Source organism: Nicotiana sylvestris, chromosome 11 (genome assembly GCF_000393655.2).
Source record: "Nicotiana sylvestris chromosome 11, ASM39365v2, whole genome shotgun sequence".
Classification (NCBI taxonomy): domain Eukaryota; kingdom Viridiplantae; phylum Streptophyta; class Magnoliopsida; order Solanales; family Solanaceae; genus Nicotiana; species Nicotiana sylvestris.
The window spans coordinates 655193-683117 of NC_091067.1; the positions used below are offsets into that span (position 1 = coordinate 655193).

At 34.0% G+C, this 27925-nt stretch overlaps 2 protein-coding genes across 2 annotated transcripts; both read right to left on the minus strand.

The window, feature by feature from the left end:
* Positions 1 to 469: 469 nt before the first annotated feature.
* LOC104244535 (4-coumarate--CoA ligase 2-like) lies at positions 470 to 8114 on the minus strand. Its single transcript, XM_009799979.2, has 5 exons — positions 7008 to 8114; positions 4057 to 4255; positions 2225 to 2438; positions 1434 to 1536; positions 470 to 708 (listed from the first exon to the last, which is right to left on the minus strand). Exons 1-5 carry the CDS (start codon positions 8043 to 8045, stop codon positions 589 to 591), a joined length of 1674 nt encoding a protein of 557 aa, XP_009798281.1. The 5' UTR covers positions 8046 to 8114; the 3' UTR covers positions 470 to 588.
* Positions 8115 to 11791: 3677 nt separating this feature from the next.
* On the minus strand, positions 11792 to 21869 carry LOC104244534 (mitochondrial outer membrane protein porin 4). The gene is made up of 7 exons (XM_009799978.2): positions 21749 to 21869; positions 20491 to 20559; positions 19148 to 19215; positions 16932 to 17042; positions 16689 to 16775; positions 14663 to 14871; positions 11792 to 12393 (listed from the first exon to the last, which is right to left on the minus strand). Exons 2-7 carry the CDS (start codon positions 20537 to 20539, stop codon positions 12087 to 12089), a joined length of 831 nt encoding a protein of 276 aa, XP_009798280.1. The 5' UTR covers positions 20540 to 20559; positions 21749 to 21869; the 3' UTR covers positions 11792 to 12086.
* Between the last annotated feature and the right edge of the window lie 6056 nt (positions 21870 to 27925).

The window sequence follows — 27925 nt, forward strand, 5'->3', positions numbered from 1 at the left end:
TAGTGATACAATGAATTATTTAAAGTAAATAAAAACAAAAGCACTTCATAATTTTATCAAATATTATATCCCATGAGAAGATTTCAAATATTTTTGGATATTTTGTTTAAAGAAATTCAATATAAAGTCTTAAAAGTATATATAAAAATTATATATTTATATGTCGGTTTGGTTTGAGATTTTTCACTCAATACCAAATCTAATCGGATTTTTTAATCGGCTTGGTTTGACTTTTCGATTTGATGCGGTTTTTCGCTTCGGTTTGAACACCCCAAACCAAAAGTAACAAATATTAAACAATATATACCACAAAAGTAAATATAATCCCTCAAACCCAATTTACTACTAGAAGATTATGGAAATTAATTTCTGAAGGTATTTCTTTCGAGGATACCCTACAAACTGCAGTTCCAACTTGAGCTTTTTTAAAATTCGTTTATAAAATACATAGATAATTAATCAAAAAGGGTAATTAAGCGATTTCATAATTGGTTCAATATACAAATAAGCATGCATACATAATTCAATATTGTACAAATTCCTATGAAGTAAAACAATTATATATAAGTATTTATTTCCATATTTGAATTAACTAGCTAAACTTGCCGCAAGCTTGGCTCTTAAATCTTTTCGAAGTATTTTCCCTGATGGAGCTTTTGGGATTGCTTCTGTGAAAAATACTCGATTGATTCGCTTGTAAAATATAACCTGCATCAATTATATATTTGAATTTCTTTCAGTCAGGTTTAATTATTTATGATCAATCAAGAAAATAAATTATGTATTCAATGGAGATCAAAGATGCATTTCCTGTTTAGGAAAGTGTTTTTTTTTTCTTTTTTGCAAGCTTCTCTTCCTCTATGCGTGGAATAAATAGGATATATTATCAAGTGTCGTGGTAGGATGGATAACATCTCTTCACCCTTAGTCACGATTTTAAGCTTTGGGAATGAAAAAATTCTGATACGGAGCGCTTCCCCTTTTAATGAGACTTACGCTGAACGAATCCAGATTAATGGAGACCTTCATGTGGATATTGTCGTGAAAATAACACAGGTTAGTCAGTTTTGGAATAGCCAGTGTTTGCAAAGTCATTGAAAAATAGGCGCTATTTTGCTGAAACACGTTCCAGCATAACATTCTGGTTTATAAAACTCATGCGTATAAACTTTCAGCATATTGTGTTGGAATCTCATATGTAAAAAATTCAAACTCCAGCATATTATTCTGGAAATTTTTCGGATTTTTAAGGGTGCTTTTGTTCAATTTTATCTGTACATAAAAAAATGATTAAATTTCAATTACTTCTAAAACTATGACTATTTTTCAATTACCAATTGTAAATCTGGTTATCTTTTTTATTTTTTTCCGATATTACCATATACCAGGTAAGAAACTAAAAGAGAAAAGAATAAATAAGATATGACAATTACCTGTTCGGATATATATTTTTTGATCTCTTCCTCTGAAATGTTGCTACCATTTGCTCTCACTACAAAAGCAACAGGAACTTCTCCAGCAACCTCATCTTTCATCCTGTGCATAAGTCAGTTAAATGAAGTACGACAAATAATATAATTCATCAGTCTATTCAATAAAATAAATTTTAAAGAATTGTACTACTATGTTTTGTATATTTATTTTGGGCATGACAAAAAGACTCAAAAAAATGACATAGACTAATGTAAAAGTAGGCCGTCGTCTATATTACACCCCTAGGAATACGGTCTTTTCCCGCACTCTGCATGAATACAAGGTGCTTTATGTATCGGATTGCCATTATTAATGTAAAAGTAGGTTGTTGTCTACGTTACACTTCTAGGAGTATGGCCCTTTCCCGAATTCTGTATGAATACAGGGTGCTTTATGTATCGGACTGTCATTATTAATGTAAAAGTAGGCCGTTGTCTACGTTACACCTCTAGGAGTATAGCTCTTTCCCGAACTCTGTATGAATATAGGGTGCTTTATGTATCGGACTGTCATTATTAATGTAAAAGTAGGCCGTTGTGTATATTACACCCCTAGGAGTACGGCCCTTTTCCGAACTCCGCATGAATATAGGGTGCTTTATGTATCGGACTGCCATTATTAATGTAAAAGTAGGCCGTTGTCTACATTACACCCCTAGGAGTACGGCTCTTTTCCGAACTCTGCATGAATACGGGGTGCTTTGTGTATCGGACTGCCGTTATTAATGTAAAAGCCAGAGAAAGGGACTTACGGAACAACAGCAGCATCAGTTAAATTTGGATTAGAAATTAGTAGAGCTTCTAATTCAGCAGGAGCAACTTGATATCCTTTGTATTTGATTAATTCCTTCAATCTATCCACAATAAATACTTGATCATCTTCATCTATGTATCCAATGTCACCAGTATGTAACCATCCTTCTTTGTCTATTGTTTCCTCTGTCGCTTTTGGATTATTCAGATATCCTGTGCAAAAATAAAGTGAAAGCCTAAGGATTTTAAAAGCTAAGTCTTAATATTCATAATTTTTCAGAAATATTAGATTATCTAAATACTATTAAAGCATATATTAAATCAGGGGTTGCTCTGATGGTAAGCAACCTCCACTTCCAACCAAGAGGTTGTGAGTTCGAGTCTCCCCAAGAGCAAGGTGGAAAGTTCTTGGAGGGAAGGATGTCGAGGGTCTATTTGGAAACAGCCTCTCTACCTCAGGGTAGGGGTAAGGTCTGCGTACACACTACCATCCCCAGACCCTACTAAGTGGGATTATACTGGGTTGTTGTTGTTGTGTATTAAAGCATATATTAAATTATTAATTTTGATTTCTTTTTGTGACCATTTTTGTTCAATTATGCATCATGTATATATGGCTTACAGAGTTATAAACGAGATACTTCATATTCTGGACCATTATCTTGGGCCAAACAAGTGCACAGATAGCCATTCTCAGAAAATTTAAAGAATAGCAAGTACTTACTTATTTTGTCCTGAAATTTTAAATTAAAAATCTTAGATTTGTGATAATTCAGGATATTTTTGCCCCAAAAAATTGAACTCAAAAACTGAATTCAGGATGCACTGGCTAATTTGTAAATAGTAGCGCTTGAGAGTGGCTACTTGGTGTCATTTCTATGCCAACCCATTGCCTTCCTGTGGCCCAAATCACAGTAGGAAATCTCATAGGCCCATATAACTTGGGTCAAAACGCAGCAATGAATCCACACCTAAAGTCTATTATTTGGGCCCGTAAACTCCAATTCCACTATTTGTTACATGGAATTTGTGCAATCAAGTATAAAACAATAGAATTAATATTGTGAATAATTAATCTAAATAGTCGCCCACCTAATTGCTTAAACTAAAAATAGTTGGAGGATGTGTAACATATATATATATATATATATATATATATAAACTGTATATAATAGTGTATAATTAATGTATATCAGTAAGAAAAGCAAACAGTGAATTTAGCTGGCTATTTATGTAAGGCAGAATAGCGTAATAGACACTTGTACTTGTTCTCATTTGTCATTACGGTCCCTATAATTAATAAGCGCTTACACTTATTCAAAGTCAATATTTTAAACTCTGACGCTGCGTGTCTCTCAATCGCATGGTACTAGAATCCATATCAAATAAAAATATGCCACTTCAGCATTTTTTTTAAAAAAATTACATGAAAAAAAAACTTTTTATCTTTCCTCCCTCTTTTCTTTATTTTTCTTTCTTCTCCATCATCATCCTCTCCTTGTTGTAATGCCTGAATCTAGCCACCAGATATCATTCCCAATTCCTCCATAAGAACCCTTATCCCACCTCTACCTGAATACCTTATCTCCCCCATATTCTTCTCGCCATTTTCGTCCTATCTTCATTCCTTCACTCATTCACGATTTCACTAGCTTTAAATCCCGCTCATTCCCCTGTTAAGATCTTGCTTTCCAGAAAAGGGTTCCTAATATTTTAATAATTTTAACTTCATCCCTATATAATAACAACAATCATACAAATCCCTTTTAATGATATCTTGGATCCGCCTCTGATCTTTATCGGTGCTTATTCGAACATGAACGAAACGTACCTTTCATAATCTGATCACCTCTAATGCAGATTTCTCCGGCATGATTCCGGGGAAGCGACGCACCGGAGTTGGTGTCGACGATCTTCATCTCAGCATTCCGAACAACTGTCCCACAGGAACCTGACTTGACTTCAAACTGTTGTTTTGCAAAAGCTAGACACATTGATAACACTGGACCTGCTTCAGTCATTCCATATCCCTATTTAATTTGCACATTACATCAAGTAATAATATTAGTTTATCCCTAATTACATGCACATGATAATGTTACCTTATAATCAATAGCTTCTAGTCTGTCATTTGTTTGTTCATTTATTTTGTTTATTTAGAAATTCGTACTCGGCCAAATTACGCCATTTAAATTGAAATGGATATAGTAGTAATAGACCCAGGTTTTGAGTATCACGAGGGCAGAACTTAAAAGATAAAATAAAAAATAGGGATATTTACACAAATAGTCGGGCATATTCATTGTTTATTTTTTCTAAAAATATACATAGATTATACATTAATTATACATAATTATACACATATAATACATAAATTATGCATATATTATATCTCAACCGATCATTTTAAGTTTAAGTGGTTGGGTGGACGACTATTTGGATTAATTCTTCTAAAAAATATAAGTTGTTGGAGCCAGGATTCAAACTTAGGTCAACAAGAGAGCGTAGGTGCTTAAGCACGCCTACAAACCAACCCCTCTAATCAGATTTTGTGATTTTAGAGGGGGAACGTAAAATATTTAATGAGTCCTCATTATATATATATATATATATATATATATATATATATATATATATATATAGTCTTATAATATGATATGCTTATATCGTACTAAAATTTTTTTTTTGTCCGATGGTACTAAATTTTTGAATATGGCCCCTTGATATTTCCTTCCCCCTTTTTGGTTGAGGTTTGAAGAGAGTAAATTAGTCTTAATTTTTTTTTTTTTTTTTAAATTATCATCTTCAATAAACGAAGAAAAAAAGTCATATGGACCCCACTACACCAGTAAACTCTTACATTTATTGGAAGGGGGTGGGGGGGGGGGGTAGGGTCATATCGACGTTCAATAGTCTGACTATATATAATCGCATCAATGTTTCCATCTTAATAATATTTGTCCTTTTATTTTTCTATTAGTCAATCAAAAATATAGTGAAAATTAAGAATGAGCTATCAATATGTTAGTCACATCAGGCTATTGCCTCTCAAAGCAGAGGCGGAGCTAGAATTTAAAATTAATGGGTTCAATATTTTAATTCTTTTCTGCATTCTAAATTAATAATTTTATATAATTTAATAATTTCTTAAGATAAATATAAAGTTTGAACATAAGTTACTGAATTCAACGGAACCCGTATCCGAAGGGCTAGCTCCGCCCCTGACTCAAAGGGGTCCGAACCTATGTTCTCAACTTACAACGTATCTACGTTCAGGCTGTCGTGGCCACAATCTCATATACTCCTAAATATTTTGGTATATTAAAATATCATAAGTTTTAAAATTGTATGTCGAAACAAATATTATTATATATTTAAACTATAAGTTTAGAAAATCATTATGTCTAAAGAATTTCTCATTTAGAAAATCATTATGTAGATCTACTATTCGTTGGTTTTTATACAAATTGCAATGTATATCTCTAATAAGGTCAAACGCTGCACAATATTAATATTTTTTTGAGATATAATGTCAAGTTTGTCAAAGATCAAGGACCATTTTTCTATATCATCATTTATAATTTCAACTAAAATCTAGTCCCCATACCATATCAGATTTGGGCAATTAAATACCAAGAAAGAGCTAATATCATGAAAAATAAGAGTAAATAACGTACTGTAACACATTAAAATACATGAATATTTCAAACAATTCCGCATTGGCAGCACATACAGAGACGGAGACAGAATTTTCATTAAGAGGAGTCAAAATATAAGAAAATAAACTCACCAAGAAGTCAAGAGGTGTCAATTAGGGGTGGGCATTCGGGCAATTCGAATTGTATATGAAATTTCGATTTGGATTTTCAGTTTTCGGATTGACGAAATGACAATCCAAATCCAATCCAAATAAGTTCGGATTGGATAAAAAATTTTAAGTTCTGTTTCGGATTAATCGGTTTGGATATTTTAGATTTCGGATTTGAGCTTTATAAGTTGAGATGTTTCTTCTTTTTATAAAAATGAATATCCAAATGAAGTACTCATGTTAAATTGACTGAAAAATTTCTCATGCTCACTGCAATCATCCAAATGAAGTATAAAGTAATTAATTATTACATAAAAAAATAAATAAAATACAATAGAGACATTAATACGGCAGATAATTAAGAAGTAGAAATACTAAACTCATGTCCAAATAGAAAGTATTCTCATAGTAACTTAGTAATTAATATTGAATATATGAGATAATATCTAATGGGTAGGGTATTGAACTTATTACTATTGACATATAGATAATGGACCAAATATAAAGTATAGGAATTTTGGATTTTCGGATATCCAAAAATTCGAAGTACCAAATCCAATATCCAATCCGAAATTCAAAAAATGTAAAAATGAAATCCAAAATCCAATCCGTAATCCGAAAATCCAAACCAAAAATCCAAGAAATTCGGATTTCGGTTTGGATTTTGGGTTTGCCCAAACTGTGCCCACCCCTAGTGTCAATATATAGTATGTATACATTTTTAAAAAAATTACCCAGCTACACGCTATAATTTTCCGACAAAGAGGTGTCGGTTGACACCCCTTGGGTGCATGTGGCTCCGCCACTGAGCACATATATATAACGGTAAAGACACCCTTATGAACTAAGCATCTCGCATTTACGCGGGTCCGAGGAAGGGCGCACCCCAAGACATGTGACGTAGGCAGCCTACCCTTATGCTAAATTCATAAAATAAAAAGAAATGCAAGAAGCAAAATTTTGTAGTATTTTACCTGTCCTAGTATGGCATTGGGCAGTTTAGCTCTAACAGTATCTTCAAGCTCTTTCCCCATTGGTGCAGCCCCAGACATTATCATCCTTATACTTGACAAATCATATTTATCAACCAATGGACTTTTTGCTATGGCCAAAATTATAGGCGGCACAAATGGTGCAATTGTCACCTTATATTTCTCTACTAACTCCATTAATCCTTTAATTTCAAACTTTTGCATTATCAAAATTGTTGCCCCAACTCTTAACCCACAAAGCAACACAGAATTGAGTGAATAAATATGAAACAATGGCAAAACACACATAATCACATCTTCACTATTGAAATAAAGATTAGGGTTTTCACCATCAACTTGTTGTGCTATACTTGTTACTAGCCCTTTGTGTGTTAACATTACTCCTTTTGGTAACCCCGTCGTGCCCGACGAATAAGGCAACGCCACGACATCGTCAGGAGAGATTTTTATATCAGATATAAGGGTATTATGATCATGATTATGATTATCTTCCTCTGATTGAGTAATTAACTCGGTGAAACTGAGACGACCATATTCTGGTGGTGAGTTATCCGTACACATAATTTTCACCTCGTTTTCCTTAGCGAAACTCTTGACTTTATCAACGTAACAAGATTGTGTAATAATAAGCTTCACATTTGATGCTTTTGCTTGCTTTGTGATCTCCGACGGCGTGTAGAACGGATTCGCCGTCGTGCTTATCGCTCCTCGGAACGATGCTCCGAGGAACGCAAACACGAATTCGGGCGAATTAGGAAGTAAAAGCATGATAACATCTCTTTGTTGAATTCCAAGTTTGTAAAGTCCGAGAGCAATTCTTTTGGAGGTGAGTTCAACATCAGCATAGGTGTATGTTGCACCCGTGGCACTATTGATCAAGCAAGTACGTGAACTGAATTGGGAGATATTTTCAAAGCAATAGGTATGAAGAGGGAGATGATTTGGAATGTAAATATCAGGAAGTTTTGATCGAAAAATGTATTGATCATTGTGATTTTCTTTGTTTTTCACCATTTCCATAATCTTTTGTTTTTGTTATGGAGAGGAAAAGAGAAGGTGGATTTTTGGTATAGAGGTATAATTAAGATGAAGCTTAATTTATCTTTGGTTTGTTTGGGAATTGGTAGGAAGTTAAAGACAAAGGCAAGAGGGTTAGGTGATGGTAGAGGAACTGGTAAATTAATGGATTAGTATTTTATAATTGTTATAGAAAAGTAGATGGATTTTAAGTTATATATAATGATCATGTAAAAAAATATTTGCATTATAAGTCACTCAAAAATTATCTACATGAACTTCTCCATAAAAAGTTATAAGATTTGTAATTTTGAAAATAAAATAGGTAACATGTTACAAAAGAAAAATATGATTAACTCATATATATAGTGTAACAGTTTTTTATATCAGGAGAGGAGTCTTGGAGCAACGGTAAAGTTGTTTTTATATGACCTATAAGTCACGAGTCCGAGCCGTGAAAACAGCCACTAATGCAAGCATTAGGGTAGACTGTTTACATTACGCTCATTCGAGTGTGACTCTTCCCCGAATCCTGCATGAACGCGGGACACCTTGTGCACTGGGGTGCCAGTTCTTTATAACATGGGTGGATATTAGTTAAACTACATAGATTAGATAGCTTTATCCAGCTAACTAATAAAAATATTAACATATTTAAGGTATCAGTCATCTTAAAAATGTTTCTTCTTTTTTTGTCAGCTTTCATCCAAATTTGTCAAATAAATTTAATATGGTATATTCTTACGGTTACGATTGAATTATTACGTCAATTATATCTGACTATATACAATTAATATAGCAATTTTAGCATTATGACAGCGCATGAGCTATAACACAATATAATTACTTGCATGATACGGCCGGCTATATCATAAAGATTACAATTTGGTTTTAAGTCAAAATTAATGTCGCAAGATATGATACTATACTAAGTACCTCTGTTTTAAAAGGCAGAATTGAGACTCGCCCGAGGCTCGCTCTGGGGCGGAGCACTCGTAAAACGCCCCTGGACTTATGTGTGGGGCTTAGTTTCGTGAGACTTACGCCTCGATCATCCAGACTTAAAACGCCCCTGGACTTATGTGTGGGGCTTAGTTTCGTGAGACTTACGCCTCGATCATCCAGACTTACGCCCCGAACATGCTCAACGCTCATCGTACTGGGCTCGCCTAATAGAACTTTATCCAATTGTGCGTACTAACCTTGTAAATCCTTAATTTTTCTTAATAAATTGTTGACTATTCAAAATTACTTTTTCCTTATTTTAAGAGTGTTTATGTCATAATTAAAATAAAAATTATTGCACTTTATTCACTAAGACTACTATGATAGTAAATTTTAAATAAATCTTTTATTTAAAAAGTATTTATTAACTTTTGTTATGTATTTATTATATAATAGTCATAATTTTTTTATAATTATTTCCCTAAATATTATTTTTTCACGTTTACTAGATATAATACATATTAATTTAATAGCTCAGTATTTGCTAGTAACAATTTACAAATAATTAGTTATCATCGTATAGTATGGTGAATTATGAGTCACTTTATTAACTTGTTGAAACTTAAAAACAAATGATGCTAGAGAATCATATTTAAATTGTGAATTATATTTTTATATAAATTCTCTTTCAAATAGAAAGCATGTTAAATAAAAGTAGCGTTTTAAAAATAATATAAAATTATAATATCAAAATTCTTTCAAGATTCATTACTCCTTAAGAGATACATATAAGAATTCGTATTGAATACATTACTTTTGATGTTTGAGTTGTAATGACGTTGCAGCTTATTTGCATATTATGATATATGTCAAACTTTTCATATTATTTATAGTTGAATTATAATTTATAAATATTTTAAATAGATTATTTATTATAATTTTGTAATCTTAATGTAATTATAATTATTTTTTATTTTATACTATTTTAAAATTCTTGAAATTAGTAAAATTTAAAGATTCGTGGGAATTACGCCCCATATCTCAGGGCTTACGCCTCGCCTCGTCAGAGATAAAACGCCTCGACTCAAGCCCCCGCCCTTTAAAACATTGCTAAGTACTATGTCAATTGAAACTTTTTAAATGTAAGAGTGCACATAATTAAATGAGGCCATTTAATTATTTCTGTATATCTTTCTTATATGAAAAACTTCATCTTTAAAGTTAAAAGGTGTAATAATCAACGGTTATTTGCTAACAAGTCATACTTGTGGCTAAAAGAACACATACTTAACTAATAATTTGGCCTTGGTAATCGAAATTAAACGATTTTCTATTTCTAATTTTCACTCAGAAAACTTCAACTTTTTTTTCCAATTAAAATTCATGTCCAAATTAAACAAAATTGACACACTTCAACTTCAAATATTTTTCTTTTTATAATTTCAACTCAATCTAAGTCCAAAAATTCTACAAGGATAATTATTCGATATAAAACGAGTAATCATTGTTAGCCTAGTAACAAACCCTTTTCGCTAGTGTTCTATTGTTTTTTTTTTTCCTTGTTATTTCTCCAACTTGCTTATATATTTATTTATTTATTTATTATTATAGGAGTATGTGACGCCACATTTGGATAGAGGTTCTTATTAATGACTAGTCAAAAACATAACTTAAAATACACTAATATATGTAATAATATATTTTTATAAAGAGCAGTCTGGTGCACAAAGCATCTCAGACAGGATTCGAGGAATGGTCTAATTCTTAGGAGTATGATGTAGACAGCCTACACTAATGCAAGCATTAGTGGCTGCTAATACGACTCGAACATGTGACCTATAAATCAGACAGCGACAATTTTACCGATGCTCCAAAGCTCCCCTTCTAATAATGTATTTTTATACGAAAAAATTAAATAGAGGCCGAAAGTTTGATATAGTCATCGCAGTGTAACAGATGGTACAGCTTACCTACTTCCATTCTAAAGATGCATATGGCAGATTAAATTTTGTGGAGATTTAGTCATTAGGCATACATATGTGTGCTTCGTTAACTTTATTAACTTGCATATCTCGTTGACAAAGCTTAAAGACGTTAACTACGAAGTTCATCACTTTATACCCATCCATGATTTTCTTGAATGATACATCATTATCAACCCAAAAAACACAAAATAAGACTTGTGGTTAAGTAATCAGAGTAGTCGATAACAACAACAAACCCAGTAGTTTCTCACAAGTGGGGTCTGGGGAGGGTAAGATGTACGCAGCCTTACCACTACCCCTGAAAGGACAGAGTAGTCAAGGTGCTAAAAAAAGCAAGAAGCGATTTAGTTCGATCGACATAATCATACCATCAAGAATATGCATCCATTGTCTTGTATTGATAATTTCTTTGATCAGCTTCAAGGTGCTAAAACATTCTCCAAGATTGATTTTGGATCGAGTTATCACCAATTGAAGACTCAAGCTTTAGACATTCCTAAGATAGCGTTCAAGACTCGTTCTGTTCACTATGAGTTCTTGATAGATGTCTTTTGGATTGACTAATGTTCCAACGGCATTCATCAACGACTTGATTAACCGCGTGTCTAACCACACAGTAAAATAAATACAAGCTACTATATTTAGATAAGCCATCAACTATTTTTTCTCCAAGACTTTCCTATTTTCTTTTTCTTTCGTTTTCCAGCTCAGTAAAGAGTAACTAGTCCATGTTAAATATAACAAAATCCTAAAATTTGTATAGATGCATCCTAACGAGGTGCCAGAAATGATGGAAGCAAATGTAAGTAAAACAAACACTTGCGCGAAAGCACGAGGCATCAGTAATATTTCATTCTCAAAAAAATATATAGTATCAAGTTTCAAGGTAATAGAAAGCCAGTACACCTTGAAGAACCTTATGCAACAATGCTCCTGTAACGTATTCTTTCAAATTTATCATCATTATATGAATCTGACAAAAATGGGTTTGATTTCCCAGTGTCCTCTGGAATGATGTGAGGAAGATGTAACGGCCACACTTTAGGCCTTCGAAAGAATTTGAACAACGTCAAGCTACCAAGTAAAAATTGGTTGAATTAGAAATAGCACCTTTTTATGGCTTCAAAGCAAGGGCAAGACCCAACTTAGGTACTGGATTCTTTGCCTTTGTGTCATACTCCGCTGAGAAAGTAATAAGTGACTTGGGCCTCCATTCCCGCTGGTAAAGCATTGCAACCTTCCCATTGTCAGAAAACCTAGTCTTCACAGATGTTAATGGATCGACTTTGTGAGCACTCCCAATGCTGAAGCTGTTCTCATAGGTAGATAATCTGTGAATCATCTCTGCAGCAACTTCAGTTCCACTTGCTGGATCGACAGAGTGTACATATGATGCCTTCACAGCTTGTCCCTTGTCAGTTCTACAAGGATAGCAACAACATTGCAGATTAGACACTCAGAAATATCAAAGAAATGTTGTACATATTGCACAAGCACAAGTTAAAATCTCTAGTTTATTGAACGACTAAAGCTGATGATGAGTGCATTTAAATGCAACAACTGAGGGATTGAAAGGGGGGTAAAAAAACAAAAGACTAAAGCTTGCTACATTAATATGGTAGTTGAAGCCTTGACAATGCATGCAACTTCAGCCACATCAGAGCAATGTGCAGAAACCCACACGCATTATAAAAGGCACACACTTACTAAAGAAAGGACTGGGTAACCCAGCAGCATAGGAACATGGTTCCCCCTACTAGTGAAGGGAAAACGGGAGTTCTGTGCCACTTTATGAGCTCAAGAAACAAATGAAAATTGAAATGCCAAATACAACCCCTCATTTCCAAAGCCACCATATAGACTATAATCTCAGATATGGCAGATTTTATTAATCCAATATAATATCCCAAGTGATGTAAATGCTTCAACAAAAATGTGCAATTCAGGAAATTTGGATAACAATTTTTTTTTATATGTTCAACAGGAAAAACACACTTCAGCAAATTAATTCACGCCACAGTTGCACATTTCTTTTTAATACTACAACTAAATAAGAATCTTGAAATAGAAAAACTGTCATTAATGCTTGGAGAGCAGAGATGTGTAGCAAATTTCATAGATAACATCTGTATTCCCTAATCTGATACTGTACTTTCCTTTGAATCTCCAGGTTTTGCTTCATTACCTTTCTATCCATATAAAATTAGATATTGCTTTAGACAATCAATGTATATTTCAATTTAACCAGCTCTCTACCTAATCCCAACAAAGGACAATAACATACATACAGCTTGCACATAAAACAGAAAGAGATCTTCTTTGCTAGCACGATCTATTGAGCATTTCATATACTCCTTCTAACCTGATTTAGATTCTAAGCAACATGGCCAATGTAATGAAATTGATTGGCTAGACAATATTGACACACTTTGGAGACCTAAAGAAGAAGCAACGGGACAGACAACAAATACAAAGCCATTTTATGTTTCAGTTCTATTGATTAGGAAACTTACAATCCAGATTCACCTTGATTTTATTCAGTAATGGGTGTTCAATATACTTCATTTTTGCTTCTTAAATTCCTCGTTAATTAATATGAAACCTAATCAGTCGGCCTTTCTTTAAATTTGAGTGTTACTATTTGCAATTTTATTTCTGGACTGATGTTTTTTGGAAGCAAAAAGTAGTTTCCACATCGGATTATTGTTCCTAAAAAGTCTAAAGATTAGTTTCTCTAGTCTTAGGATTGTTCTCTAATTTTCCAGTGCATAGCTATTTGTAGACCCTATTTAGACAAAGTTGGTGTGTTGATGACTACTAGTTACATCTTCAAGTCTAACGTTCTCTCCGAAGAAGGTTATATTCAAGCTTGGCAGAGAAAATATTTGGTGAATGATGTTAGAATCCCATATCGCCAATATATGTGGGACATAGTCTTCTTGTATTGTCTCAGCGAATCCTAACCACTTAAGCTAACTTTTGGATTGAGTTAGGCCGGAGGTCTATATTATACACATAGTTGGTATTATAGCCGGATTTCGATTAAGAAAATGAATGTCGAGCCTAACTAAGACCTCAGAAGCTAGCTCAAATGGTGAAGATGTCTGAGGCTAAATGACGATACTACAGCTCATACACTTAGCATCGGGTATTATAACACTACCTCTCCTCTTGCACGCTCAAAGCTGGACATCTCGAGCGTGGAGTAACATTACACAAGTGCCCAACATTTTTAGCCCAACATCATGATGTCTGGCTATGACACCATTACACCAAGTTGGGAAAATGTATCTTGACCCGACCTCAACCCCAAAAATTAGCTCAAGTGATGAGAACTGGAAAAGACCTTAAGGAAGACTATAGTCCATGCACTTAAGCGGATATGGGATTCCAACAAATGTCTTTGCTTTGGGCATAAACTGCAGAACAGAAGGGGATCATTGGAGTGTTCCCTCTTATTAACATAGAGAAGCACAGCTTTAGCATACGTTGATCTCAACAGTGATGAGGGAGATCATTATACGACAGGAAGAAACAAAAAGCAAATGAAACAAGGGATGTAGAAAAGCCATATAATTGCATGTCCCGCAGTTGGATTGCATCCTACTTTCACATAACTGGCAGGAACACATTTGGAGAACTCAGAACATCAAATGCATATCAAGCAAAGAACAAAATTCAAGTACTTACAACATAAGTGCAGCAGAAAAATCCGGTTTGTTAAAACTAATCCCTGCGTTGCACTTGGTAAAAGAAGACGAAGCAGTATTGAAACCTATTTCACCACCAAGGGCTAAATCCTTGCTACCAATAGCAGCAGAGAGCTCCAAGAGGGGGGAGGGATTTAAGCCAATACTGGAGTTGATGGCAGCATGCTGATGAAGGTACTGAACATCAAGCTGAAAATACAAAAATTGATTCCAAAGATTGATAAGAGTTCACAAACCAAATGAAATACAGTTTTTTTATATCAGCAAAACAAAATGCAGATTAAAATCTAGGAAAGAAAAAGACTGTACCACAAACAAATAATGGTATCAACATATTTGACTCTCACAAACATGTGCATGAGTCAGACGCTAAGATATTAACACGTAGAGCTTGCTCCCCTAATTGAAACAATTGGTTCAACTGCTTTATCCCTGTTCTACTAGATCGGAAAATAGATCCCAATTATAATTTAGAAACTGAGAGGTTTTACTAATGATGACATTTGCATCATCTGAAAAAGAAAAAAGATTGAAATATCAACATTGGAAAACAAATTAATAGAATACTAATCCACATGACCTGCATAAGGGTCTTCACTAAACGCACGCCCATTCGGATATAAAGTAAAGCCTCTGATACTATCTCTTCTTTCAAAGACAACTTGACAAGAACAACTGTCCTTAAAGTGTGGCGTGTGAACAAGGGAGTCTAGATTTCACACATTATAAGTTATCCACCAAAAACTACCGAACAATCGGAATAAGAAAATAAAAAGAAGTCCAACATCCATGAAATGTTCAAGTGCATGTGTCTAACTCTTTCTATGGCTCATCACACATTGCACACCATGACATTCTGAACATTAAGACGTGCAAGGAAAAGATGATGTTACGGGGCAAAGGTGAACAAGTCATGGATGATAATACATTAAATTGAACTACATAATTTACTTGCACGCACTGAAAATATCTAAGAATAACACCTGGTGGGCAGTATTCCTAAGTTTAGTTCACCTAGCAGCCAAGGAGACATCTCACCATGTATCAGCTAGTTCACCATTAACACCTAATCACTCACCAAAGAATTATCTGCCTGTACCTGTACGGCCAGAATGATGTTGCTTGCACCAAGATGTACTAACTAAGTTGGAGTTTACTAGGCAGTAGCCATATACAAGTCAGAAAGAAATAAACCAGTAGCCGTATGAGCTGTTGTATCAGTTAGGCTGATTATGTAATACCAGTAATTATCGCAGTGTCTGACCACCAATACTGCTACTACTACAAGAGAGAGACAGAGAGAGACAGAGAGAGAGAGTCAAAAGGACCATTTGGTCTCCAAGGCTAATAGATGATTTCACAATCTTTTTGCAGTGAAACAAACAGTAATTCTAGCACATCAAATCAGTTGTCATCTGTTTCACCTCTGTTGTTTTTCTTTACTTTTTCTAACTCTAACTATGACTTATCACCTATTTCTGATGAGTCAATTTTCATTGTATTAAATCACAAATGATAGTGACATAAACATATTACAATCTTCCTGCATCTGCGTTCATATAGGTATGCTACTCTTTAGCTTCCATCAAGCCGGCCATTTATCTATGCAAAAAGGAATTATTTACGTCAAAAGTAAAATGAAAAAAAAAAAAAGGAACTCTTTCTAAAACTTACTACTATTCTGTCGTAATTGGCAATAATTATTTGGAAAAGCAGCTTTTCTTTATCAGGAAAAGCAGCTTTTCTTTATCAGGAAAAGCAGCTATTTTTTATTCTATTATTTGTCTCTTTGGCCATAATATCTGCGATATCACGCACACTAATATAATTCTTTGGCACAAATATGTGTATCAGACAGACCATATCGAGGAACAATCAGAAAAAGGTGCTCACCTTCAATCATAAAAAATACTTTGCTAGAAAATTTGAAGGAGAGAGTTAGAATAAGTAACAGAGCAAAGATTCTTTTGACTAGTACAGACTACAGAGTAAACACAAGTATTAACCTTGCCAGACTTGTGATCTGGTATGTTGAAGCCAAGGGACACTTTTGCAGATCGGAAAACTTCATTTAAAGTAACTTTAGTTGAGACCTGCATAAAAGATAACACATAAACTTCAATGAGAAGTCAATTCGTCAAAGGAATAAACAAGAGAAGAAAGTGTTAACTATATCTCATGATCACTTATTAGATTTATCAAGAAAACAAACAGTTGTTTGGTCTTAGAGGCCAGCATTCTGCTCTTACATTGGAGTAGGTATCAACTTTGACATCAACAATTGTACTTCCGAGCTTATATTGAGTACTTATATCACCAACAAAAATTTGATCTTTCTTCACACCAGTAGCTGTTATTCCCTAACATGAGAAAACAAGGGAAGTTAGGATCAATTCAAATAGAACTCTAGAATAAGTAATAAGACATAGAAAAAAGTTTCACAGTACATGACAATGATAAGGGTCAGCAACGCCAAACTTCATAACCCACCAGCTACATCTATTGGTAAAGGTTCAAATACACAACAGATGAAAGCATGCCAAGTATGATTACCAACAAATTCACCCCCATCACTACCAAACAAATTGCAATCTTATGCAAATGTATGAAGCATTGCAAGATCATTTTCAAATGAATATATATTATCTAATGGAACAACATAATCAAGCAGAATCAAGATGCATTAGCAAATGTAACCTGTTATTTTAGCCAATGAAGCACTTAGATCAAGCAAGCTTCTAATAAAAAAAATTCCTTGAAAAATTATATAGCATGTGCATTAATGCTCCCTCCTTTTTCAGTATTATGGGTATGGAGGATGCATTAATGCTTCTTTCAAATTCTCCAGTCTCCCAAAATGCAGCGATGATCTCCATAACCTCTTCTTCGATAGTACTCCAACACTGTCCGGAAGAAGCCAAGGTGAATCCATCCAATCTCAGGGCCTTATCGCCTGTACAACTCGCCTTCCTAACCTTATCTTCCCCCATCACTCTCTCAAATCACTCCCTACTTATTTCTCCTATTTGATTGAATGCTACCCACCCAAATCAGATCTCCAACTAACCTCCTCTTTATCTCGACATTCATAAAATGTCAATATTGCCCCCTTTACCTCCTCTGCTCCCTCATATACCCCCTCACCTACACCAATTATTAAATTGAAAATGTGCTAATTACTATTGTATCAGTGGTCAGCCATATGTGGAATAGAAAATTTCTTACCTGATAATTAGGACTATTTGGAATACTACAAATGTACCAAAACAACACGGCATGAGTAAATAAGTTTAAATGCCTTACCAAAATTCAACAGAAAAATTGTGTCTGTTATATACACACTCACATCCATTCTTAGATGGAGTACAATCTGCTAATTTAACCCTACAGGATGGTTTATGCATATACCCCTATTAATAGGCACATGGAAGTGTGACAGTGTAGGATTATATTACTTTGAAACTCTCTTCGTTTTCTATTAACTTCAATTCACTAATGAACATCAGTTACACTATTAAACGAACAAATGCATTACAGGCTTGGTAGAGGCGCGCTTAAACCCTGAAGCTACTGATGCGCAAGTTGGGCACCTCACCTTGCTTATCTGGTACTTTAGTGCAGGCATCAAGCCATGTCACCCATGCCACCTGCTCTGCCTTTAAGAGGGCAACACTAGACAATAGATATAGTTGACAAAGTATTATATTAGGAATAACAACATAGAATTTATACTTGTATATCTTTTCATTAATATGGTGCTTATGCTTTCCTGAGCCGAGGGTCTATTGGAAACAACTTCTCTATCCTCACAAGGTAGGGGTAAGGTCCGCGTATACACTACCCTCCACACCGGGGTCTGGGATAATACTAGGTATGTTGTTGTTGTTGTTGTTAACAAAATAGAATTTACTATAAGAAAACTAATTAGTAAAAACTTAAAACTACATCTTTACATCTACATTAGAAATTTAAAATGGTTTTGAACTTCCTTCACATGATCCTCTACTTCGTATGTTTGTTTTATAATACTCACTCTGTTCCAGTTTGTGTACCTTTTCGCTTTTCGAGGAAGGAGTTTTACCTAATCCAACATATAGTTTGTGTATATAGTTATTTTATTACATTCCACACATTATAGTTAATTTTTCTTCATTAGCGTCTTATAAATCATATTTCATGCATTAAATACCTTGTGCACTTAAAGCCCAGCAAACATTTTTCACCTTTGACAATTCTAGGACATCAGACTCTCAAACTGGAAGCCACATTATAATGAATTTCAGAGCAAATGGATGATTTTGTAAATAGAGTATACATTTTTATCCCATAACAAATAAACAAACTACAATAAAGAAAAAGAGATAATGTGCAAGTGGAAAAGTTTGACAGTCTTCTGAAGCCCAATAGAAGATTTGACAGGCCAAGTAAACTAAATGAAAGAGAAAATGATAGAATAAGCTAGTACCACTCCACTGGAGCTCGGAATAGAGAAGGAGAACTTCTGATCATAGTTGTAGTCTTTGGTCAATAGATCTGCACAATGCGGGAAATTTACAACCCATTAGAAGAGATTCTAATTAATAAGAAATGCAAGCTCCCTTTCCGAGAAAAGATAATCTATCAGATGGATAGAAGTTGCCCAAATTGTTAAATGACTAAATCTTTAGATTAGTCTTGACATGATGATGATTATATAATATATAGAAATCTATTTAAGGGATTTTTTATGATAACAAAAGAATCAAAACTCAAAACTATATACTTCACTTTGTTATAACAATCTAAATGGGAGAAATCAGTACGAAACAAATAGGCTATCTATAATCGATATAAGCAAACTGGTTAAGATCTGAGCTTAATTTGTCCTGCTGCAATCTCTGCACAGTTTCACAATGACCTGATGTTAGCTGACATTTAGCCGGACTTACTCTTATTCAAGGCTTGGAATAACCGATTCCAGCAAGTTCAGGAGGCGTGTTCGGGCAAACTCAGCTCGTCTAAGGCCTGAAACACTCTCACATTTAAATGTTGAAACCCAATCTATTTATGACTTTTCTCTGCTTATAATCAAGAACATATTTGGCATATGTTCAGAGGGCTGATAAAAATGCAACCTGTAGTTCTGTACTTTGGATTGGGCATAGTCTTTTTCTTTTCTTTTTCATTTTTTTTTTTTTGGGGGGGGGGGGGGGGTTAATGAAGGATTGGGCATAAAATATTCTCAAAAGCACGTATTACAAAAATTTTCTTTCCGACATAATACGACAACTGTTAAAAGCTTATGAGATAATCTGAATTACATAAAACATTCCGCATTACATAATATATTTACTATACTCCGAATAAAAGAGTTAATATATGAGCCACAGGCTATAAGTACATAAATGGGGAAGTAACATGCAACTTCTTCCTACAGGAGACTGTGTAGAGTTGGTTATGTGAAGCACCAATACATGGTTGTCAACTGGCTCAATAATGGTATCGGTACACGCTCGGGAGAGTCTAGTGTGATTCCAAAAGATACAGTATCCCGAGGCTCAAATGTTGAAAGCACCTCCTGCGTAACAGGTTATATCAAGGTTGGCAGGGTACTTAGTTTATCCTGGTTGACTATTTAAGAGGTCTGACTACCTAAACAGCCTAGAAAGAAAGACATGCTTGGTTCCTAATACAAATGGCTATGCTGATAAAGTTTAAGAACTATGTTCCATAGCACCACTAATATTTTTATTTTTACTTTCTACCTTCCAAACAACTATCAAAAGCATAAATAGATTCAGTACTCATTAAATGAGGGTGAAGTATTACCTCTTGCCCGCCTCCCAATCTCTGAAAACGGTGCCGGGCTTTGGTCCATCTATTCTTCAAGTTAAATGACTGATCAATATTCATAAACAATTAGCATAAAATAGGTTATCCTCACATGATCCAGAGCTACATTGTTAGCTAGTGAAAGAGATAATGAAGGAACACGAAGGAAATACAAATTTCCGCACATTATACATCAACCCTAACCAGAACCAAGCAACATGACATTTTGTATTTACAGTTGACAGGTTAAACATTCTAACGGGCCAAATGAATTTGTTTCTCTGTTTTCCCATCTCAATATCATATGCTTTTCTTCACTAGCTCTATGATATTGCCTCGCTCACAAACAGAACATATAGACAAAGAATACATATCTACCAAAATTTATCATATCCAAAAGAACACTTCATGAATTTACTTTGTTGAGTTGTTCCAATTCCAACAACACCATAACAAATTTACACTAAGTATAGCTAACAACTTGTCGACTGGCATGAAAAGTAGAGTTTTCATCTCAAAAACTTGAATATTTGTGATAACTCATTGTTATTTTAATGACGGTAATGTCTAGGCCAACTCACACACACCTCGACTATTCCACTATCCACTGGGCACCTGCTACCGAGTAACTCTACCTACCAAGTAGTATTTTTGCCTCCATTGGGATTTGAGCTTAAGACCTCTAGGCCACACCCTTGGGTGCACCTTATCATTTTTGAATTGGCAAATACTTCTCCAACGTCAGCAGTATATATCGTCTTAGTATGATTACGCCATGATTACTATGAGCCAATTACATTTCGTCGACTATATAAGCCATCCGGTTAATGGACAAATGGTACCCCAAACTCCATACTGAATTTTTTCACTTTGCCATAAATACACTGAAATCATCAACGAAACCGAGAACAAGATGTCTTTTTAAACCCCATTTGGTTCATATTACTAACAGTGAGATATCAAAAACACAAGTCTTTAGAAAAAAAATTCAATATTTGACTATACCTAAATGCATCAAAAACAGTAATACCTAATATTAGAAATCAATGCAATCAATGATCAACCAACAACACCAAAAATAAAACCCCGTCCGCCCCTCCGCACAGTAATCAGCTATAAAGAAATAGTAGATGTATAAAATCACATGAATATTTTAAGATTAAATATCTGCTAAACATATTGCATCATTATAATAAGTATCAAAGAGAAAACTAAAGCTTTGAAACTAAAACGACACACACACACACACACTGACCTTGGTTGTGGAGAGAGACCAGGAAATCGGCGTCGAGATTTGGGTGCAAAGAAAATGACGGAACCTTAGCTTAAACCTCTTGAAACTCTCTCTCTTACTTCACTGAGGGTAGATTTGTCATGCAAAATGTCATTTCTTCATGTTGGACCATGTAAGTATTTCGGCTTGGGCTTGATCTTGGGCTTGGGCTTGTTCCTATGAGCTCAAGCGTTTTTTGTGGGATTTTTACGTAGAAATGGCGTGGGGTAGCCACTGTTTAACCTGGTATTTACTTTTTATCCGGCATTTTTAATGTTTAGCAATAGTAGTCACTAGTCTATTAAAAATAGTATGAAAAGATTGTGTTACCCTTTCCTCCCCAAATGGAAATACACTGATGCATTCAAAACATAAAGACTTCGTTTTAATTTGCGCTTGTTCACTACTGTTATGATTGACAACGATGCTTTTGGTTTTGAAAACAGCTGCTAATACAAAGATTGCGGATTCTGAGTCAAATGATGATAGTGACGAAGAAGTTCCTTATGATATTGATCTAGAGATAGAAATAGTCTCGCAAAATGTTGAACAGAAAACTCCTTCAGTCACTTCAGATGAAATACAAGTACTTGGTAGCAAGGAAATGTAGTCTTGAAGTCCTAAAGTTAAGTTCAATAGTTAAGGACACAAGTTCAAAAGTTAAGGACAGACAGTTCTTAACTTACAGTTACAAGTTCTAAAGTTAAGGATAGGCAGTCCTTAACTTATAGTTACAAGTTCAAAAGTTAAGGATAGACAGTCCTTAACTTACAGTTACAAGTTCAAAAGTTAAGGACAATAGATCCTTAACTTTGATTTCCAAGTTCAAAAGTTAAGGATAGATAGTCCTTAACTTATAGTTACATGTTCAAAAGTTAAGGACAAGCAGTCCTTAATTTACAGTTACAGGTTCAAAAGTTAAGGACAATAGGTCCTTAACTTTGACTTACAAGTTCAAAAGTTAAGGACGTTTGGTTTTGAAGTTTGAGTTCCAAGTTCAAAAGTTAAGAACATGTAGCCTTGAAGTCCTAAACTTAGAGTTTCAAGTTCAAAAGTTAAGGACATGTAGTCCTGAAGTCCTGAACTTAGAGTTACAGGTTTAAAAGTTAAGGACATGTAGTCATGAAGTCCTGAACTTAGAGTTCCAAGTTCAAAAGTTAAGGACATGTAGTCCTGAAGTCCTGAAGTTAAGGACATGAGCAGAAGGGTATTTTCGTCCGGGCAGTTAAAGTTTATTAAAGCAGTGGCTAAAGATTAAAGACATTTTAAACGGTGGCTTAAAAATAAATACATGTGTTATTAGTGGCCAACCGTGCACTTCCCCCGATTTTTGCCTAGCTATACTATAATAGAAACCTATTTATTATCTTTATTTAGGTTCCTTGTTAATTACTTTATATACCTATATTTACTAATTTTATACAAAACTATAAAAAAAAAAGAGAAAATGCAACATGCCTTAAATATAGTGTATCAGTTACATTTAAGATTCTCTTCCTTTTTCAAAGCATTACAAAAACATCTTCTAATTTTGTACTTACCCACCGTAAGAATTCTTCTTTACCCACTGATGCCCAAAATCTTTCTAACCCAAAAATCTCGCTTACTCGATTTCTTTCTTTCAATCATCCACTGTCCCCCCCCCCCCTCAAATTGCAGATTCTTTCTTCTTCCAAAGCTTTTGATATCTGATTTCTCTCTTTCAATCATCCAAAATCTCAATTCAGAAGAAATTCAAAATTTTGCTTTACAATCAAGTTATGGGTAAGTGGTGGATACAATACTAATACAATTATAATACCATTATATTAAATTTTTAGAGTAGAGTTGTGATTGAAACTTGAGGAAAATAAAGATCATAATTGTATCACAATTTTTCAGAAATATATCGCGATTGTATTATAATTGTATATGTATCATAATTATTGCAGGAATTGTATTACAAATATATGATAATTGTAATTCATTGTATATTTTATGAGCAGTTGTGAATTCATGACGAATTTCACAATTTGTATCACAAATATGATAATTGTATATTAATTTATTAGTATTGTATCAGGTATTATTTTGGGTATTAATGTACAAGATACAAGTTAGATACACTTGTGATACAAGTATGATACATTTATGTTTTAGTCATTCATGTATCTGATATAATTCAACTACAATTATGATACATTTATCATACAATTTCTGAATAGTTTTTAATAATATAAAGTTGTAGGCAATGGTGAAGAGAGAACATGGAGATTCTGGATGTAGATTAAGGGATTTTGACTTTTTTTTAAAAAGGAGAGAGAAGGGGAGAAGGGGAAAAAAGGAAATGATATAATTGAATCTCTTAATTGAAGTCACTAATAATGGGGTGAGAGCCTTTTAAGAAGCAATGTATACAAGTTGTAAGAAAAAACTAGATACTTATTAAAACTGCAAAACATAGAGAATATTGGTAAATAAGTTTCTAGTATAGTATAATTAGGTAAAAATCCCCTTTTTGTGACCAGCTCACTCTCAGGTTGGCCCAATATATATTTTCTAACTTTTACAAGTCTTATTAAGTTGGGATTTTTACACCATTAGCCAGTTAATTCACTACAACAATAACAATAACATACCCAGTATTATCCCACATCGTAGGGTCTGGGGAGGGTAGCGTGTATGCAGGCCTTACCCTTACCTTATGAGGATAGAGAGGTTGTTTCCAATAGACCCTCGGTACAGGAAAGTATAAGCACCACATTAATGAAATATAGACAAGAAGGAACAATACTAAAAAGGCATATAAAAGCAGAATAAAAACAACAAGACAATATATATAGATTATACATTGATTATACCTATTAATATATAAATTGTACATAAATTATACATTTATCATACATCCGCCGACTATTTTTAGTTTAAGTGATTGAATGAGCAGCTATATAGGTTTATTCTTCCATGAAGGTCTTCGCACAAAACTATTGTACTTCAAACTTATGAGTTCAAAATATAATATTTGTTAATATTTTTGTTAGCTTTAAATCTTCTAAAACCAGTTTATCCATTTTCTTCGCATGAAACATATATATACATATATTACAAGATAAATATTATGAGGTATACAGCAACAGTTGAAGGTTCCAAAAAAGCTCCTAATGCCGGGGAAAAACTTTGCTTACCAAAGATTGCGGGGTGGATTGAACATAATAAATATTGGCTTATGGAAAAAAGCAGTTATCCTAAAGCATTACTGAAAGTTGGGGCAGAAAAAAGATAGATTGTGAATCAAATGGGTCCACACATATTATATAAAGGAGAATATGGTGCATGAAGTAAAGCCAAAACATGCATCCTGGGTTATGGCAAAGATACTCATGCAAGGAAATATATTGAAGAGGCTGGGCTAACACTAGAGGAGATTATGAACAAGTAAGAGTTCTCCCTAAGGCAAATGTATAACAACCTGAGAGGTAAATATTCCAGAGTTCATTGGAGGAGGTTGATATGTAACAATCAAAGTAGTCCAAGGTGGTCTTTCATATTATATATGGCTGCACAGAATAGACTATATACAAGAGATAGGCTCATCAAGTGGGGGATGCAGAGTAATCCGCTATGTATTCTATGTGACCAAGAACAGGAAACCACACAATACATATTCTTTGAATGCAATATAGCAGCTAGAATCTGGAAAAAATTACTCACATGGCAGGGTATATGTAGAGCTACAATGGGGGTCTGATGAGATAACATGGGCAACAAATAATGCACGAGGGAAATGTGGGAAAACTGAAATATATAGAATGACATTAGCTGGGAGCATCTACTATATCTGGCAGGAAAGAAACCTAAAACTATTCCAGAATAAACGTAGATTAGAGGAGGTGATTGTGAAGATGATTATACAAGATGTACACTGCAGAGGAAGCAAAGTACCAAGATTAGCAAAACAGATGGCCGGCCTAAACTTCTACCCATGAAGCAACAAAGGAGAAGGTCGAACCATGTGCAATAAGATATGCGATACTAAGTAGTAAGATTTCTGAAGGTTAGAGTTAGTAGAGGAGGCTAGAGATGCACACTAAAGTTGGGGCTACATGTCCAACTTTAGGATAAAGACATACTTGTACAAAGATTAAGATAAATAGAAAATTTATTTATCAAAAAAAAAAATTATGAGGTATTGGCCACGTTAAAGGTTAATTTAAACAACATTTCATACAAAAAGGGGGTTTGGAATATCCATATCCAATGAAGGTCTTTGAAGCCAATATTCAAAGAGAGAATTTTTCAACACATTGTTATGGGGTTTGCTTATTGGCCGACCTTTTTAACGGGTGTATTCTCATGAATAAAACTTTTAGGAGGTATTGATATCCTAAACAGTATATTATAGATGATGTTGTAGAATTAGCTCAAATAAGATGTATCTATTTGGTTGCCCCCATTTAATCTATACCCATATTTTTAAATTTATTTAATATATACCCTAATTTTGACAACTTCAGACCAGTCGTCGCCTCCACTTCTTCCTCTTGTGACCTATGCGCTCATTTCTTCTTCCTCTTCTTTTCCTCTTCTTATTCTTTTCTCCCTCAAACACATGAGATTCTGTATAAGTATTACTGATTGGATATGAAGTACACAGTGATTTAACATAGGATATGAGTTTTGAAGTAAAATCACTATTAAAGGAACATCAACATTGAGATGTCGAAGATCTAATTTTGAAATCATCTCGGTATTTAAATATGGAGTTGAATGAATGTATACCAACATTAATTTGAAGATTTGAACTAGAAGTACACAGCAAGAAATTCCATTAAAATTTTTTGAGTCTCAAGTTTAAATTTTCGAAGACTTTGCTACTACAATTTCAGGTTTGTTAATTCAAAATCATTTGACCGAAATCCTTGGACTTGCATTCCTTGTTGAAAACGTAATTGAACATTGTCCGAGAGTGTGAAACTTGAAGAAGCATCCCGGACTTAATTATTAAATGTCTTCAAAGATACGAGTCTGAAGTTTGGGACAACAGGGCCAAACTTCAAAAATTACCAAGTTAAACTTTTGTTTGAAGTTTTCAATTGTCAGGCCAGATTTGTTTGAAACTTGAAGAAGCATCCGAGACTTAATTATTGAATGTCTTCAAAGATACGAGTCTGAGGTTTGGGACAACAGGGCCAAACTTCAAAAATTACCAAGTTAAATTTTTGTTTGAAGTTTGCAATTGTCAGGCCAGATTTCAGAAAAAATTATTTGAAGTTTCAAATATCACAAGTTGATTTTGTTTGAAGTTTGCACTACAAACTGAAGAACTTCAGACTAATTTGTCTGAAATTTGCAGTATGAATTGAAGTTTTCTAGATCACCTTTGCAAGTTAGGCCAAACTTCAGGCGATAATATTTGAATTTTGCTTTGATAAGGCCACACTTCAGGCAAAAAATTCTGAAGTTCAAATTTCAGACATACACAATTGAAGCTTTACAACAGAGTTTGTACACTAAGGCACTGATGGTTGTTCTATTGTTGAAGTTTGCATTATGAACTAAAGTTTGTCTTGCACTACGAACAGAAGTTTTCCCGATTACCTTTGCAAATCAAGCCAAACTTCAAGCGAAATTTTAAGTTTTGCTTTGGTACTTTACTATAACGGCCAAATATTTTTTGATTTTGTCTGAAGTTTTCACTACAAACTAAGGAACTTCAGACTAATTTGTCTGAAGTTTGCAGTATGAACTGAAATTTTTTCGATTACCTTTGCCAGTCAGGCCAAACTTCACGCGAAAATATTTGAATTTTTATTTGATAAGGCCACACTTCAGGAAAAAAAATTTGAAGTTCAAATTTCAGACATACACAATTGAAGCTTTACAACATAGTTTGTGCACTAAGGCATTGTTGGCTATTCTGTTGTTAAAGTTAGCACTATAAACTAAAGTTTGTCTTGCACTATAAACTCAAGTTTGCCTGATTACCTTTGCAAGTCAGGTCAAACTTCAGGCGAAAGTATTTTAAGTTTATCTTTGATACTTTACTATAACGGCCAAATATTTTTTGGAACTAATTTTTTATGTTATGTTATAATATACTCCATCCCTTTCAAATTAGATGAGGTACTTTCTTTTTTAGTTTGTTCCAAAATAAATGACACATTTCTAAATTTGGAAATA

Coding starts and splice junctions, on each gene's coding strand:
- LOC104244534 (XM_009799978.2), bottom strand. CDS start 20,539: ATGGACCAAAGCCCGGCACCGTTTTCAGAGATTGGGAGGCGGGCAAGA. Junction 14,872..16,688: donor CAGATCACAAGTCTGGCAAG/GTTAATACTTGT, acceptor TTGTATTTTCAG/CTTGATGTTCAGTACCTTCA. Junction 12,394..14,662: donor TTTTCTGCTGCACTTATGTT/GTAAGTACTTGA, acceptor CTATCCTTGTAG/AACTGACAAGGGACAAGCTG.
- LOC104244535 (XM_009799979.2), bottom strand. CDS start 8,045: ATGGAAATGGTGAAAAACAAAGAAAATCACAATGATCAATACATTTTT. Junction 4,256..7,007: donor CCAATGCCATACTAGGACAG/GTAAAATACTAC, acceptor CAAATTAAATAG/GGATATGGAATGACTGAAGC. Junction 2,439..4,056: donor AGGTGATCAGATTATGAAAG/GTACGTTTCGTT, acceptor ATTTTTGCACAG/GATATCTGAATAATCCAAAA.